This window comes from Dromaius novaehollandiae, chromosome 17 (genome assembly GCF_036370855.1).
Source record: "Dromaius novaehollandiae isolate bDroNov1 chromosome 17, bDroNov1.hap1, whole genome shotgun sequence".
Taxonomy (NCBI): domain Eukaryota; kingdom Metazoa; phylum Chordata; class Aves; order Casuariiformes; family Dromaiidae; genus Dromaius; species Dromaius novaehollandiae.
The window spans coordinates 12,661,415-12,679,162 of record NC_088114.1 but is presented as its reverse complement, the minus strand read 5'-3'; the positions used below and the strand labels follow the sequence as shown (position 1 = coordinate 12,679,162).

The window sequence follows — 17,748 nt, the reverse complement described above, 5'->3', positions numbered from 1 at the left end:
AACAGCTACAAATTCTTAGTTTGTGTTCTGTTTCACTGCTTTCTATTCAAATACTAATTTCCTTGAATTAACTTTTCCTACTACTTTGAAGCAGGGCAATTTTTCAAGTTTCTCTCTCTCTTAGATTCTAGATACCCTTAGTCTCTTATCTCTGCCTAATTAATTTACATATATCTTCAATCTCATTAGTAAGCAGAACCAACCTGGTTGGAGGAGGGGACTTATAGTTCTTGTTTGTGTAAATTTCTTCTAAACTAAATTCTTTCTTCTTAAGCCTGAAAAAGTAACGAACAGAGCAGTCAAGAAAGGAGAATTTCAAATTCATCTCCCTTCACAACAAGCAGATTTACCAGGTACAAATACAGTTTGCTGTCTGTCCTTAAACACTAAGTAATTAAGCTTTAATTTAAAAGACAGATTTAGACTCTAATTGCGGCTAGAGAGGAAGGAAAGATTAGGTCATAAGTACCATTCAAAGAGTGTTTGAAGAGGTCTGAGTCAAGATTTGCTATTTCTGCAGAGATCAATGCTCCTAGCATTCTATGATGTTTTAAATAATGATGCTCAAAATTAACATTGATTTCTTGAGGTTGCTTTTAAATGTTAGTTATTGACACTTAAAAATTATCAAGCTGATCTCTGAAGGAATACATTGCTTTGTCGAAGCTGGCACTTCCGTTCAAGAACTGAAGTGAACAGAATACCAGATGACTGACTGCATTGAAAATAAAAATCCAGCACTGTGACTACCCACATTTATACTGAATGTTTTCCTAAGATCATATTCCATAAGCAATTAGGGACTGTGAAGAACTCCAACATCATTTGCATCAGTAGAACTTCCCGACAGGTCACTTCATCTCTCTGTGCAGTATAGGAAGACTAAAATTTCAGTGTACATTTATCTATTTGAACTAAACAAGAACTGCTCAGTCTTTCTGCTTCTTTGGAAGATCATTCCATTGCAGCTTAGTGTTTCATGTTTTGCGTAAAAACTAGTTAGTAGTTCAAATCTGATAGTCCTTTACTTATCCTTTCTCATTTGAAAAAATTATGTTCAAAGACCTATGTCTTTCTCCAGTCTTTTATACAGTTGTAACAGCTAGGTCTCAATCCTTCCTTATAAAGGAAGCAAGCTTGAGGCATTGCTCAACTGGAAGCGTACAAAATAGTGGAATGATGACATTAGTACACTGGACAAACAGGAGAAGCCACTATCAGTCCATTTAAAAGATACTGCTCACCTTTTTGGTCGGGGTAGTCCCATAGGAGTAAGGTTAGGGTTTGACTTAGGAACAGTTTTCCTGATTCGGATCTGGGAGACTTTCTTTGGCCTCTTTTCTGGCTCAGTCTTTAAAGGAAAAAAAAAAAAAAAAAAAAGTGAAAGTCACTTAAATGAAGGAAGTAATTACTCTGCCTAGTCAGTAGAATTCCCTTTTATCTAGAGTATACATTATCCTATAGGAGAAACTTCCCTTATTCGTCTGTTTTGCCACCTTCTCTTTCTGCTTCAACAAAAGAAGGAGCAGCACAGACTAGGAGTAGGAGCCTGTTCTCTCTCCTGGTCTTTAACATTAACTAGATACATTGCCTTAACAGCAACTTCAGGTCCTGTCATCTTGTGGAACAAGAGTCTGAGATATGTCAAAAAGCAGTAACAGCTATTGTTCACAATACAATAATCCTCCTGGATGGGTAGTCTGACTGCCCGTTTCCACTATGGTAGACAAAAAACCCTATGAACTCACTTTCTTCAGTTCCGTGTCATCTTGGGATCTAAGACAGGCTGGAACAGAAGCATCAGCTTCATCAAAGGCAGGGACCTGGAGTTCCGGTGCTGAAAGCCTGAGTGGAGATGATGATGATTCTGGAAGCGAGCAAGACTTTGGTAACGGAAGAGGGAATGAAGGTTCCAAACTGTAACAGAAGGAAAAGGGAAAAAACCCATAGATTAATACCTGATTTATGCTGCGGCAGCATTTTGTGCTCTCAGGTAATGTTCCTAAATTGCAGTATGGGCACAAAAGCAATGCAGTTCATAGAAACTGCCTAAATGAACACTTTCTCCAATATCTGCAGTTTCACAGACATTCATTTCATAATAAGTGGCACAACATGGTTGAAAAGTAACAGAATTGTTCTGTGCAGTGATTTGTGTGGTGTTTTTTGTGAATGCATGCTTCTTTCTGTTATCCACTGAGTTTAATTCACCAAAACTTTATCACAAAGCTACTCTTGAAGTGAACTGCCAAAAACTAAGAGCCAGAGTGACAAAGACAATATCTCTTTTTGAGAAAGCTTATGATCCCGCTACTCAGAATAAATATCAAAGACCAAGAGACTCACCGTATCTCATGACCTGCTGTCTGTAGAGCTTCAATACTCTGAATAGGTAAGTGCGGTAACATGGCATAGCTGGTTTAAAAGGAGAATGAAAAAAAGACCCAAAAAACAAAAAAGAAAGACAGAAGTTAGATTTACATCATAAAAAAAGGGAGAAATTTCTTAGTATAAACTACATTCTAAGACAAAAAGATGCTAATTTCAGGAATGGGAAGGAGAAGAAAGACTAAAACCATACAAGATCAAGCCACATCTGCCATTTAGTCCACTAATAACTAAATTTCACTGACAGTTTGTTAAGGAAATACTCCTACTTTCACTTTAAAATGGTAGTAATAAGAAAAGAAAGTAAGAATACAGAAAGAGAGGGAGAGACTATTAGTCTGAAAATTGGAGGTATTTCTATGAAAGCCTAGATTCTTTATTCAAAAACCCCCATTTTTAAAAATTAAATTTTAAAGTAACCAAAAACCTTGAAGGATTTGGCTACTAAACAAAAAAGAGTGTGGTGGCAAAAGCAACAAGTATGAGTAAGATTTCCACAGGATTAACTCAGTATCATCTCTAAATCCCATAATCTTATTGGAATACTATTAATTGATAGGAATAACAAAAGGCCTTTCCATAATGGCTGGTAATTGCCATAATTCTGTGAAATAAAATACAGCATGGCAGCTCTGGGTCCTTTAAGCTTAAGCTTTATTTTATTTGTACTACTAACAGCAAGAAAAATTAGTCAGTTGGGACAGGTTTTAGTACACTGAACAGCAAGTCTTATACTCGCTGCTCTGCTAAACTAACAGGTACATGTACTTCACTCTTCTGAAGCACAGAAGTTACAGTCTGATTGAAATGCTACAAAATAAATGAATACTAACCATGCTGACAGGACAGTTAAGACAGTACATAAGGAGCTCAAAAAGATCAATTTCCTGTGTTTGTCTTTTAGCATCAGAATTACAATGTTTCTTTTCTCTCAGTGTTGCAGTCACTAGCCCAAAAGTACTGGAATCTGCATCAATAGCACATCACAGTCCTTGCTAGAGGCAGAGCTTTCTGCTTTATGCAGTAAGAAGTTGTTACAGGGGGAGAAGACAAAACCACTTTAGAAATTTGAATAATAAAACCCCCCCATTAATTAGAAAAACAGATTTCACTTAAAGAAGCCTCATTACTGGCAGTAGAAGCAACAGCAGAAGATTTTTAGGCAGAAGAATTGTTCCAGTTCCTCGTTTTCCTATTTATTTCAAACACTAGTGGTGAATGAAGTCATTTAAAGAGGACAAGCTGTCTTCCACAAGAAAATGTCCTGCAGACAAGCAACTTTTTAACAGTGGCACTCTTCTGAAAGACATACAGAAAACTATTTCTGATTTTCAACCATCTTAAAACAGGCAAAGATTTTTATCATAATGGGAGTAGAAGATGCTTATGTACTACACCAAACATTTGTTATATTCTTATATTTCTATATCAAACATTTCTTTCATAAAAGTTTTTTTTTTGAGTACACATACATTTAAAAGAGATTTACTAAATTATCCTTTTGTTGCTGTTCCTAGTAAAGGACTATACCTTTAGAAAAAGCAGAATTATTAGTTGATGAGAACAGACAATGGAACTCCAACAGAATGGAATCCACAATGGTGTTATATATTTAAAAGATTATTTTTAATAACTGAATCCTTCAATATTATTTTTTGCTTAATTATTTTAGAAATAGAATTTACTTGCTGCTTTGCTTTAAACTTCTGCCAACAGTATTCTCTTCAACTGTCACTACATGCTGCAATAGCTTCACTTTAAAGAAAATTCTTCTGCCCCACTCAGAATAAGTCTACATCAACTATATATACACACACATGTATATATTTTAAAAGGTATTTAAGAGAAAAAAAGCAACTGAGTTTTAGGCTATTTTAACTTTGGGTATTTTTCACTAGAAATGATGAGGCTTGACTTGGCTTCTCTTCCTCTGGGAAAAAGATCATTCATAGCAAAACATTTGGTTTTCAAATTACCCTTTAAGTCAAGGGATTAAATCCTCTTATACTTGAGCTAACTGGATATGCTGTGACAAGCTGCACAGCAGTCTCTAGACTTACGTTTCGGAGGAAGTACTAGCATAAGACAGCTCCAGTCCAAGGATAACATGCTTCAACAATTCAAAATAATGTATTCACCTCATACATAGAAGTAAGTTTTAAAAGGTAGAGGTTTTTGTTTTGTTTTTAAAGAATGGCAAGAATATCTTATTTTAAACTTACTGCTCAAGCTGTAGTCTACTAGTATGATTACTTCCAGAGTACTAATCTGTACACCACAAAGTTTAGCTTGAAATATTGTCTCACATGGAGCAGAAAAGAATGCAGGTCCAATAAAATATACTGCAAAGCTGTCTCTATGGACCATTATTCAAACTTCATTCTTTTAGTGCAAAGAACTTCCGGAATGGAGTAGTTCTTTCATAAGCTCACTCAAACCTTCAGCAGACAATAGAATTTAAATTAGCAGGCTAATTACTTAAGCTGTTAGCTAAATTCTCCATTTCCACAAAGCAAAACATGACATTAGTTATGTATAAGCAGAAAACCTGCCAGATGTGTCAAACTGGGACATAGATAAGCCCGTTCTGCAGTCCTCTAGAGACCACAATACTGAATAAAAGAATTAATCAGATGGACTTTTCTACGGTGCTCATGAGCTTATAATCTGTTCAGGAATCTCGAGACTGCAAAGTTGGGCATTGAACTGCCCCATGTCACAGGTAGTAGAACTGAGGCATAGGGGGCAAAATCTTTGCTCAAGGGCATGCAAAAATTCCCTAACAGAGAAGAGCTCTAACAGAGCTAAGAACCTCTTCTCTCGTTCTGTTTCTTTGCAAAAAGATCTTCCTCTCAAATGCAGATAGCAAAGATAACTTAAATATGCAAAGTAGACTTCACTCCTCTTCCTACTGGTATTAAGAATGACAGACACACCAAAATTCATTACCAACCTGAACTGCAGCTACACTTTCTTGTGCCAACAATACATCTGGCACATGCCATCAAATGGCACAGCACATGTAAAGAGGTTACAATTAGCATAGAACAGTCATAGAACACAGTTCAAAATTTAATGATGCCCCCCACAATTAGGATTCTTTCTAATTTGATCTTGAGCATTTTACAGTAGTTCAAGTGGCACTTGTGGCTCAGACCTCCGAAAAAAACTTTCCTACCTCAGAAATCCAGTTGTTCTGCAGTCACTCTGAATAGACCTAAAGAAGTAGCTCACCTTTCTGCATTATATATTCTGATGCATGGTGTGTATATTTTGCAAGGGAGAAGAAAATAGAGTTAGCAATTCTGCCAAAAGAGGATAGTATTAAAGAAGCCAATGCAAATCTATTTAAATTCAGCTAGCAAACTGTTCCATAGGGAAGAATCTTCCATGGTGAGCCATTTTTGGAGCAGAGTGTGCAGATGTGAAACAGGGAAAACTGACCCTCCAGTGCAAGCTCCAATTACCCTCTCCCTCCCAAAAAGGAGCAAGTATGTATCCTATATATATATATATATGTATATATATATATACTTATTCTCAGAAAGAAGTTGATGGGTTTTACCTGTTCTCGATGCCCACACTTGGCTGCCACTTGCAGTGATTGGAATGGAGAGGAGTGATTTCGGAGGGACAGGCAGAAGGACCATGCTGACTCCATATGGATAGTGCCCTGCCCAATGAGTACGGCAATGAAGAGAAGAGGTCATCTGATACGGAAGCTGCACACCTTACCCCTTTCAAACCCTGTGTGAATTGTGACATAAATAGTCTCTGGATGGTAGGAATCCGACTGGTTAAGTTTCTTCTTCTTGTCCAAATCCTGTAACATCCAGGGGAAGAAAGTGCTAACACTGTGTGAAGGCCAAGCATGGAGTAACTTTCTCTTCTTTCAGCTATGGCATTTCTTCCATGGTCAGGATGAAGGGCAGCAGCCCCCGGAGTCATTAAAGAGCGAGAAGAATGCAGCTCATTATCTAATCTGGAATCTTCCTTGGAAGCTGTTGTACCTGAACAGCTCCGAGACAGGAGAAAAGAGAAGGTCCACTCTGAAGGCGATTCTGGCATTTCTCCGAAAACCTGACTGTGATGTACAGAGCACTGGGATGTAATCCCTGTGAGGTCTGTCATAGAACTGGAGTCCAATTTTATTTGAAAAGAAATCGGGAAAACTGGGGTATCCAAGAGCGAGGATGGAGACTTGTGGCTCAAGTCTAAAAAAGGTATTTTGGTAGATTCTACAGGATAAAGTGCCAGAGACTGAAAGCTGAACATCTTGGTGCACCAGCTGTCAGCCCAGTGTGAGTGTAAGTTCCTGTTAATGCAGGAAAAAGCTTCCAATAGATTTTTAGCTCTACGTTGGCTGTACCTCTCAGCCACTGGAAGAATTTCAGAAGAATATGGCAGAGACTTTAAGTTATGGCTGCTTTTGGCAGGTGCCAGTAGTTTATTGGCCATTGCAGACAGCTTGCTTAACAGTATTGGTTCTTTGGTACATTTTCTAAATTTCAAGCTGTTCAACAAACTGCACCTCTTGGCCCTCTGCCTTGGCATATGCACCAATCTCATGGCTATTTCCGTTTCCATTACTGGTGGTTTATATGCAAAGTACAAAGAATTGAGGAGCATGTTTTCCTGCTTACAGAATGTTTCTGAGGGAGTCTTCAAAGTTGAACTTCTAATTTTGTTGCTTTTTCTTACACTTTTTGGTTGATCTGATGCGGGAACTTTTTTGCATGCCCTTCCAGGCTGTTTTTTTAATGGAGGAAGTCCTCTTAGTTTATTTGTAGTTCCAAAGGCACCACGGATTTCATCACATGCAGTTTGTGGTTGAAGATGGTAAGCACAAATTAAAGGGGTACCATCCTCTGACAATTTAATGCAGGACTCTAAATTAAGGCTCAGGTTTTCTGTTTCTGAATCCTGAGTCTTCAAAAACTGTGAACTAATAACATCTGTGGTAATCTTTGGCCTTTTGACATCTTGTAAAGTGCTACATAGTTTATTTTCACTGCTCATAACAGCAAAAATTTGCTTTGAAGGACCTTCTAACTTCGTATTTCTTGATGTCACCAACTCATTTGAAGAGCTGCATACAAGTTTCAAATTGTACAACATGCTTGGTTGCAGTGTGATTTTTGCTTTGTAATTTGACTTCTGTTCTTGTTGTGCCTTGTCGGACAGCCGTGCTTCCATCTCCTCATACATTTTCTTTCGTTTAAGTGCCTGACATTTCTTTATTTGATCAAGCTTCTCTGAACCTAAAGCTTTATTTTCTTTGCAAATTGAATGAGCTGGTGTAGTGTCTTGGCCTTCTCTAATCTCCTTTATATTATCTTTGCTCTGTGCATTTAAGTTGTAAGGCACACATACTTCCCTGCAAACTACACAATTTGGGGATGATTCTTTGCAACTGTTTGACTTTACACTCGTATATGGATAAAATGTGGGTATTGCATTATACTGAATTTCTGGTGAAGTTTTTGTGTCAGATAAATCTTCAGCTTGACAGTCACGTACAGTTTCTGAAAGTAGACTGATACCTGCTGAGTCTGTGGGCTTTGTAGCATTTTTTCTTTTTTTTGAAAGATTTTTTAAGTTAGATCTTGGCATTTCTTCTAAAATCTTTTCATAATTCTCAGCATTGGGAGGGACTATTTTGCTACCAGACTGTTCTGAATCTTCTAACAAGAACTGCAGAGAATTTCCTCCATCAAGAGTAGAAGATATTGGCAAACTTTTGCCAGGGGCTACTTCTCTCTCTATCTTGTCTTCTACACATGCAATCTTAAACTTTTCTCTACAGTCAGTATTTTCTGGTAAAGTTACATCCATGTCTTTTAGAGTTAGTTCACTATCCCCCTCATCTGTAGGCCCTTTGCTGTGTGCACAAACTCTAGAGCTCTTTGCATCTTTCAGAAAGCTAGTTGTTTTTCCATTCTCTGAAGATGGACTCTCATATATATACATGCTGGCTTTTCTCTTAACAGACATTGTTATAGAAAGAGGTTTTGTCACTGAAGAATCTTTGCTAAAAATGTATGTTGAGGAAGAATCATATTCATATATTTGTGTATTCTCAGATGACATACACAGCTTTTCCTTCTGAGGCAAAGAGACTCCCAAGTTCATAGCTGTCCGTGTTTCCGAATCCACATGAGTCTTGGTAAAAGCTTCTTGGATCTCAAACTTCCTGGGCTGGGGTGGATCTATATCCTTTTGAACATCAGTTTCTTTACCAGACTCAAATATTAACTGCTGGTGAGAGTTATGTAACATAGGCTTTATTCTAAGACTTGGTTTGTTTTCCATCTCTGAAAACAGATTCATATTTTCTGGCTCATCTGACAGACTCCCATGGATCCATGCGGAGATGGGCAAAGATTGGGCATTAACTCTATTTTCTTGATCCCCCACCAAACACTCCATCTTTGACAAAGTTTTCTGCACTGTGTTTCCTGCAAATACTAGCAACTCTCCCTTCTCCTTTGCACAACTGATAGAGCAAGTGTTTTGTGAGCAATGTGTTCTGCTATCAGAAAAACCTTCTTCAAACCTTTTTTTATGTTCTCTTCCACATCCTTTCTTGGGTTCTTTTAATTCTATTGTTTCTTCCACAGTTAGCTTGTTGACAAAGTGTGTATATCCTGAAAGGTCTGCATTTCCCACATGATTTAAAGAATCAAAATCCACTGTGTTATCTTTTACGGTTCCTTGAAAACTATCTTCTCTTACACATTTACGAACTAATGGAGTCAGGTTGTCATCGTTTTTTAATAGTATCTCTTCACCTTGACTAGAGCCAATTGATATTTTAGTTTCTTCTACAGAAGTAGCCACAGTTTGTAAACCAGTGTCTGATTGTTTGTGTAAGCCTTCTAAATGTTGAGTCTCAAAAATTTCATCTGCCAGCTCAACTTCATTTTGCATGCTGTCTGGAACTGGTCCAACTAACTCACTTTGACATGCAAGAAACTGATTTTCAATTGGACAAATAGTCTTTGCTGGTTGACTAGCATGTGGTCTTTGGATATTCGAGTTGTCACATAACTGACTTGAATCACAGATTGAAGCACTGTACTCAGAGAGATTACCTGTGAGTGATGTCATGTCTTTCCCCTCATATGTGCCTAGTTCTCTCTTCTTCAGGCCTAATGGAGAGTTGCAAAATCCAAAATTATGAACACATTGTTTTTTGATGAAATATCTAACTAACAGCTGTTCACTAGACTCATTTCTCTGATTGCTTTCAGGAGCATCTGGAGAATCCACAGTTCCTATTTTATCAAATTTATCCATCTGGAGAGCACACATGCTAATTTGTTCTTGTGCCTCATCTCCATCACAAGTAATTTCATTGCCATCTTTATCAAGATCAAACTGTTTCAGACTTTCAACCTCCATATTTTTATTTGATATCTCATCTCTTAACAAGGTAGAAGTGGTCTTCCCTGCAGTAGAAGCTGAGCAAAACATGTGTTTTGCTATGGAAGTATGACTGATTACATGCAGAGCTACACTTCCATTACCCCACTCATCTTCACAAGGAACAGGTCTACCTGCTGAAAGGAAGTGTTTTTCAGAAGTGATTGCCTGTTTACTATTACATCCAGCTGAATCTTCTCCTTTCAAACTCTTACTTTCCCCAGTCTTCGTTTCAATCTCACCCTTAAATGGATGACTGTTTGGGAGGTCATCATCTCCATGTGTACTCTCTGATAAAATACAGGAAGTACTGGCAGCTGTACACTGGTCTTCTGTACTCTGATGGTTACAGTTCCATTTGTCACTTTGTTCATTTTCTGAATCAGTGACCTCACTGTCTATATTCCCCAGTAAAGAGATGTTCTTTTGGGAAACTTTGCTTGTCGTATTAGGGGTATCAATAGTCTCAAGATTTACTGAAGGCTTGAATTTGTCTTTCGGAAGCACAAATTCAGTGACTTGTTCCTCCATTGCTACAGAAGCACTAATTGATTCTTTTCCAGATAGGTTATCTTGAGCCTTGTCTCTGCTTGAAACTTCATTAGCAGTACAAGGAGTAAGTTCATTATCATGAGGTACTCTTGATTTTTGTGCAACAGGAGGTAAAGTTATATTTAGTGTATAAACCAAATTAGTTTCTTTGCCAATGGATAAACTGTCATTACTATTGGCTTCTGTAGCTTTGACTAAATTGCCAGACAACTCTTCTGTTGTTATATTACTCTCAGATTCCTTTTCAAGCAGTTGTAGCACAGGCGAACCTTTCTCTAACTTGGTACTGAGTTTCAGACAGCCATGGCTACTGGGAGCAGTAGTGTTTTCATTGTAGGTATTATAAAAGCGTACATATGTCTGCTCAGTTTCAGGGGGAACAATGTTGTTTGTTTCCATCAATAGACTATCTTCTGCTGTATCATCCCTGCGCAGATCACTGACAGCTAATTGCCGCTGGTCCTTTTTCCGCTTACCAGCTTCTGATGGGACGATTTTTAATTTTTCTTTTGAGAAATCCTCAGGAGATGAAGCAACAGAACTAAAAACTGAAGAATTACAACACTCAGAATTAACATCTTCTCGAGCTTCAGGCCAGCTACGATTTTCAACATTATCTCCCATAGCAATTTTTCTCTGGATTTCAGCAGCTTCTTCAAATTCAGAGCTGTATGAATTATCTATATTATCACTTACTTCTCTATGATCAGTTTTATCCACAGATAATTCTTCATTCCCTACCACTGAGAGCTGTTCTACTGGTATGGATTTGGAGGTCTGGTTCCCTAGAAACCCAGTTCCATGGTCATGACGACTTTGACTTTCCATGTTTTCAGGAAGATGCTCTTCCTGGTTTTCACCATTAACTCCACAGACTGCAGTACTGCTGCTTTCTAGTGGCGTGTTTCTGAAGTCCAGGTAACAGGTGCCTTTCAGAACAGAACATGAAACTTCAGAAGTTTCTGTGGAGAGTGTTCCAGAACTCTGTATTGATGACCTGTCAGGTTCATTATTAGGTATAGGAATAGTACTGAAGTCATGAGCACTGTTTTCTTCATCCTGCTGATAGGTCTGGCAAACAGCAAGTGATGTATTGAACTCCTTAACAGGATTTTGCCTGGGTAGCTTTTCTTCTCTAGTTTCCAAAATAGATACAATGTTACCCCTTGTTGTCAATGGCATGACAGTACCGGCTTTTAAACCATTACATTCATTTATTTCTTGTGGATGTTCAGTGGCTGATTTAACATTCCTGACTGCTAAAGGCTCTGAAAAAACTAACATGCTGGTTTCTGAAACCTCATCACTGGCCATGACTGTGCCTACATCTGTGCGTTCATTGCTCTCAGGTGGAAGATCTTTACTCACTTTGTCATTCCTGTATCCTGCTTTACTAAATATCCTAGTCCCATCAGCCTTCATACCTTGTGCTTCTTCAGCAGGCTTTGGCAGAGTTTCAGCTGTCACCTGAACATTTGCTTGGTTTTCTTCTGCACATGAAGAGTAAAGAAAGTCAGTACCATACACTAAATTTAGAACACATTCATCTTATTACGTTCCTTTTGGGACTATATAGAATATTGCATATAGAAAAGTTTTGCTAGCAACAAGAATTGTTGTTAGCAATTCTACCACAATTCTAAAAAAAAACCCCCAAACAAACGACCACCCCCCCAACACACAAAACCAAACCCACAAACAAACTACCAAAACCTTAATGTAATAAATGCAATACTTTTCAATTCAGACATTCCTCATGATTACATCCCATACCCTGTATTTTTCAGATTCCTGTAGTATTGAGCAAGGTGCAATACAGGTCCTATGACTCACTACAGCTAGACTCCTGTCCGAGATCATTATACCTAGTTAGAACATTGAAGCTTAATGTAGCTGGATACTTTTTTGAATTATCTGCTCTGTCCTAGAAATATCTGTGAATTGAGTGGCCATTTCTATCTTTTCTTCCTTGAGCACACTTTAGTCAATTGATCCACAAGAAGACAATGAAGATCTCATCCTGTCCAAGCCATCATGGACATTACTAAACACTTCTGTAAAATCATGCAGAAGCTACTAAGTCAAAAATGACAGAATATTAAATGGAAGAGTTACTGAAGAATATCTTCATAATCAAAACTTTACAAGGAACATATTCACTCAAGTCTACTGAAGATCTTTTTTGTATTTTCAGCTAAGGACCAAGACCAGATGGCATGCCTTCAACTAGGTAAGTACAAACTTGATGTACTGTTGAAAGCTGGGGTTTTTTTTGTTTTGTTTTATGGCTCATTTCAGTAAACAGCAGTAAATACACATATCTTGTGCCACTGGAATCCATACGAGTACACTGATCAGACCTTTTTAAAACACTACCTTTGTTGAATATGAAGCTTAGTAAGGTCTGATATAAGCTAAAAAGGTAAACTAAAGTAATACATTATACCGAGTTATGAGAACTCTTCATCTTGTTTTGCAAAAACTAAGCAATATGAGGGTAAAATAAAGATGATAATTGATCCCAGTTAAAAAAAAATAAAAGCACATTATTTGCTCACTATACAATAGAGCACGAAGGAGAAGGAAAATAATCACTAGATGCAGGCAAAGTGACCAAAGCATTTGGAGCTGGAAGATCATAATGAAATTAAGAACTAGCATTGCTGCCCTCTCTCTTTGGATGCTGCATTTTCATTTTCTAAAACATTAGAAAATAGATGAGTCCTACTTTTCCACACCTTTATAATTAACACTCTCATATAATCCAACTTTGAAAGATGAGAAAACGTAAAACATCTGCTATTAACAACAAGAACTTCTGCCTTGGGGTAAACAAGTCTTCCAGTGAAATAACTACAACACATCTTGTACATAAAAGGTCTTCAGGAAAGTACACATGCTGTCACGAAAAAGCAGAAAATAACTTTTCATGTAGTTCTAACTACACAGGACAATTGTTTCTACTGTAAAACAAAGTAAATGAGCTATCCTACAATCACTCATTAATTTTTACCAATTAAAGGGGATCTGGGAGAGAAGCAGGGAGTAGATACAGATATACAATTAAAATATGCACCTTTGTTCTTCAGAGATCCTGATATTTCAGTGCAACAGAGGCTTGAAAACTTCACCCCATGCTGATTTAAGCGAAGCTCCTCCTGAAACAAGACAGAAATACTATTGAAGACTGATCAACTCTCTGAAACTTTTTGCACATTTCAGGAACTGCACCTGCTCAGGTAGGTTAGTTCCGAACAGAACACCCAGCAAGAAACCTCAGAACATACCAGCCCTTGGAAGGAGGAAGAAAAAGAACCAATTTGTATACATAAGCCTGCTTTTAAGACTGATAATACAGGCAGCCTTGTCTTGCAAGCAGTTCAAACAGGGCATTCTCTTTTCTTTCTGATCTTATCTATCACTAGCACCTCACCATGAGAGAGGGATGCATCTAGAAAAGATTTGTATTTAGTGTCAGTGAAGTCCTGCCACGCAAGCAGCTAAGATTTAAGTGGATTAAACAGAAAATGTCCCAAATTTGAAACAGAAAAGTAATCCAGCCTCTAAGTCTAGCTCACTTCCTCTACCCATATCTCCTTAGTTAAACCTCTCAGGCAGAGGAAATAAAAATGCAAAAAAACCTACCTCCCTTACTGCATTTCCCATTCTGCAGTTTGAGTTTACACTGCTATTAATATAACTTCTAAGTTTTCTGATTAGTTGGACTACATTAATGATACCTGAATTCTTATTAGATTTCTAGAAGTGTTGAAGATGAAGTAGAAGACAAGTTCAAGAAAAGGTATGTTATCAGTGTATTTTCCTTAAATACAACTTTGAATTTTCACCTAACAACTGATTTCTCCTCTTACATGGACAAAGGGATCAGAGATAAAGCTGAAAAAAATCACCTCCCAGACAGAGTATTTTCAAACTCATTCCATCATAAAGACTTGTTACTCATTTGGAAAGAAGGGTTACAGAATGGCCTAGGTACTTATTCTTCACAGGTGTATTTAAAAGTTTTTAAATAGTTGTTAAACACCTAGAGCTTACAGAACAGTTAACCCAGACCGATTGTGACATTTCAGTTGGAAGTCTAGGTCATGCAGTCAAAAGAAAGAGTTGAGGAAGGGGTGGTGACGAAGTTGGAATGAGGGATCTTATCAGAATTTAAAACCTCTGATAAAAAGCATGTTCCTCATGATTTTTATTAGAACTTGCCTTTTATTATTAGAACTTGCCTTTTACCATCTTTTCTTTGGCTTGTATAAGACCCAGGAACAGATGACCTAGGCCTACTCAGCAAAAAACTCCAGACTTCCTGCACATTTGAAATATGTGAATGCTCATCCTGGAATATTGAACAACTATGGAAAATTTAATGAATTCTGTTTTCACAGATTTACAAGTAAATCAAACAGGTATCAAATTCCAGAGTTACAACTGCAAACTATTTTAGTTCTTTTATCCAGTAATAAGTGTAAAATGTGCATCTTATCCAGATATTACCTAGCTGATGTACGTTTAGTCACAATACTTTTTTCTCTCCCATCTCTTTTTGTGACAAATCTTTACAAACTAAACAGAACTGATCAAAGAGTCACTAAAATTTCATATATTGCTTTCCCTGCAAAATAATCACGCATACATTTCTGAAAGCTTGAGGTACTGAGAGGTAAAATTTTTTCTAATATCAGTAAAACAACAACATTAAGGGAAACTAGGGAAATTTGTGTTTCACCTAAGTGTAAAGAAATGCCACCTGCTGTACAAAATGCAAAACAACTGTTTACCCTATAAATTTGACCTTCAACTAAGTTTTCCCCGCACTTACTTATTTCTCAGTGTTTCAAAATTTTTTGTTTCTCTAAAAAGTGCAATTTTTAATAGAAAGTTTGGGGACTTTTTCAGTTTTTAATCGAGTATTCTTTGGCACATTTTTCCAATATAGTATTAGTATACTATTAATACATCCAATTTACCTTTCCTCATATTCAATGAGTCTTTGCCTAGAAATAACATTTTTATCATCAGTGTTTGCTAGAGGGGAAAAAGAAAATGACTATGTGAGCCTTATTGTGAAAAAGGAAACTGACACCGATCTAATTATAAATGAGAATTCTAAAAATGAAGAAGAAATTGTATTTTTAGATAAAAAGAAACCCTGAAACCCTAAACTGGAGTCTTTGTAGCACTGTAATACTATTACCAGACTAAAATAACTATTATTTAATGATTAGTACCTTCACTGGGGATGATATCTGTAGAATATGCTATACCCATAGGATATGGATACTGGGCAAGGCAAGCTTTTTTAGTTGTTTCTTTTCTCCTCCTTTTTCCTCACCTGCCTCAGATTTTCTTCATATTCTTACATACCTGCCTGATACTATTCCAATGGTATTTATGAAATTGAAAAGGAATTTTAAAATACTGCTGGTCTACTCAGTGATAAGTGGAAGTGATAGTTTTCACTGAACCCACGAAAGTCAAAAGAATGACACATATTCCAGAAGACACAAATAAGAAACAGAAAACCACATGGACAAAATCCTCTCCCTAATCACTGTAACCCTAAGTTCAAAATATCATGCAGGGATCAATTTTTCTATTCTCTTACTTGTTTTGACCACCAACTTTCCTCAGGAGTTAAAGCACAGCATTCAGCAAGATACTCTTCAGTATCTTGTCCCTTTTTATCTTCTTTCTGGTATCCACCAGTAGAAGAGTCTAGTTTCCTAGAGTTTCTTTTTTTGGTTTCTTCATCCTCTTCAAGGTCTCCCGACTTTAGTAATTCTTCAGTGGGGGATTCTGCTAGCCCATGAGAAATCACCTTGGGCATATCACCCAAATTCTCTGTTTTCTGAGACAAGTTTTCTACTCCGGAAGTCCTACGATGCTCAGATGGCAAACTGTCCCTGTGTGCTAGCACAGCTGTCGGTACCTCAGACTTTGCATCTAATCCAACATTAGGCTCCGATACAGCCATAAGTTCAGTGGAGATGCTGACTGGCAGTCCAGTGTACAGTTCTTCTACTACAGCAGACATGGGAGAACCAAGGAGGGACTCCACCCCAGATGATAGCATCAGGGCAGTTGAAGACCTGTTATCCGAAGCTTTTCACAGTTTACCCTAAAAATAAACGCAATGTTAAGTCAACATACATGGGAGTAATCTCTACATTAAAAGAAAAGCTTCATTCTTCCAGATGCAAACATGTGTTCAGAAGAATATTTCCAAATAAAATTTTAAGAGGAACTGAAAAGCACTTGAGTATTTAAGCAAATACTTCAAGAACAAGAGAAGAGTGTGGACAAACATACTCCTAAGTCTTACTTTCACATTCCAATGTCTCCCAACAGATACACCCTTATCTTCTGGGGAACCTGAAAACAGGCTACAGAGGGAATCCCTAGGGCTTACATTAGACAACCTGTTCCTTAGCTACAGCACCTCTTATTTTCCTGTGATTTTCTTAAGCTTCTGGTCTTTGAGAAGCTTTTTTTCCTGCCTTTCCTGGCTATAAGAAAATGCTTTATAAGAGAAATCATCATGCACTGTGCCTTGTAATTTGCCTCACATGAACAACAGATACCTGCCGTGCAGGGTGGAATCACATTGTCCCGATTTCCCGCACAGCATGAGCACTGCCACCCCCCTCAGCCCGGGAAGCTCCTCCGTAGGCGGCATCCGCTGGGACAGCGGCAGCGCAGAGCGCCGCGGCCACGGGCTCGGGCTCCAACGACACACGCGCTGCGAGCGCGACCGGCAGCGTCCCAAAGCGCCGCTTCAACCCCCCGACGTGAAAATACCGCAATACCGGGACTTCCAAAGTCTACCGATCACTTCTGGAGGCTGCGCGTAGAAACGCGCGACGGGCTCAGCCCGGTTTCCACAGAGGCGCCCGGGACTCGGCCAAAAGGCGGTGCGTAAAAACACGGGCTTTGTCCCGCGCCCTCGCGGGCCGGGCAGGTCCCGCCCCCCCCGCGCCCTCCGCCCCGCGCACCGGGCGCAGGAGCCGCCCGCTCCCGCCGAGCCCGGGCACGGCGCGACCGCCCGCTCCCGGGGGGGGGGGGGGGGAACGGGCTCCCCCCGCCGAGCCCGGCCCGCCGCCCCCGCACGGGAGGCCCCGGCGGCGCGGCCCGGGGGCGCCCGCTGCCTACGCCCAGGCGGCGGCGGGGCCGAGCCGCCGAGGCCTCTCTCCCCCGCGGGGCTCCCGCGCCTCGCTCCGTTACCTGAGCGGGCAGCGGCCGCCAGCCCCGCTCCTGCCCGCGCCGCGCCGCGCCGCCCGCCCCCTGCCCGCGCGCATCACTTCCTCATCCGGGCCCCGCCGCCGGCTCGCCCCGGCCCGGGCGGGCGCTGCTGGGGCCCCGGCCCCG

General features: G+C 39.2%; 1 protein-coding gene across 2 annotated transcripts in view; it reads right to left on the bottom strand.

Moving 5' to 3' along the window:
* PRR14L (proline rich 14 like) overlaps nucleotides 1–17,748 on the bottom strand; it is a 22,040-nt gene extending 4,292 nt beyond the window's left edge. The window contains exons 1-8 of one of the 2 annotated variants that reach the window (XM_064522231.1): nucleotides 17,605–17,748; nucleotides 15,989–16,501; nucleotides 13,442–13,523; nucleotides 5,954–11,855; nucleotides 2,347–2,415; nucleotides 1,749–1,917; nucleotides 1,245–1,351; nucleotides 204–275 (exon numbers count right to left, since the gene is read on the bottom strand). In XM_064522231.1, coding sequence (XP_064378301.1) covers nucleotides 204–275; nucleotides 1,245–1,351; nucleotides 1,749–1,917; nucleotides 2,347–2,415; nucleotides 5,954–11,855; nucleotides 13,442–13,523; nucleotides 15,989–16,456 — 6,869 coding nt within the window. In that variant the 5' untranslated portion in view covers nucleotides 16,457–16,501; nucleotides 17,605–17,748. The remainder of the gene's footprint in view (nucleotides 1–203; nucleotides 276–1,244; nucleotides 1,352–1,748; nucleotides 1,918–2,346; nucleotides 2,416–5,953; nucleotides 11,856–13,441; nucleotides 13,524–15,988; nucleotides 16,502–17,604) is intronic. The other variant, XM_064522232.1, reaches the window with a different exon arrangement.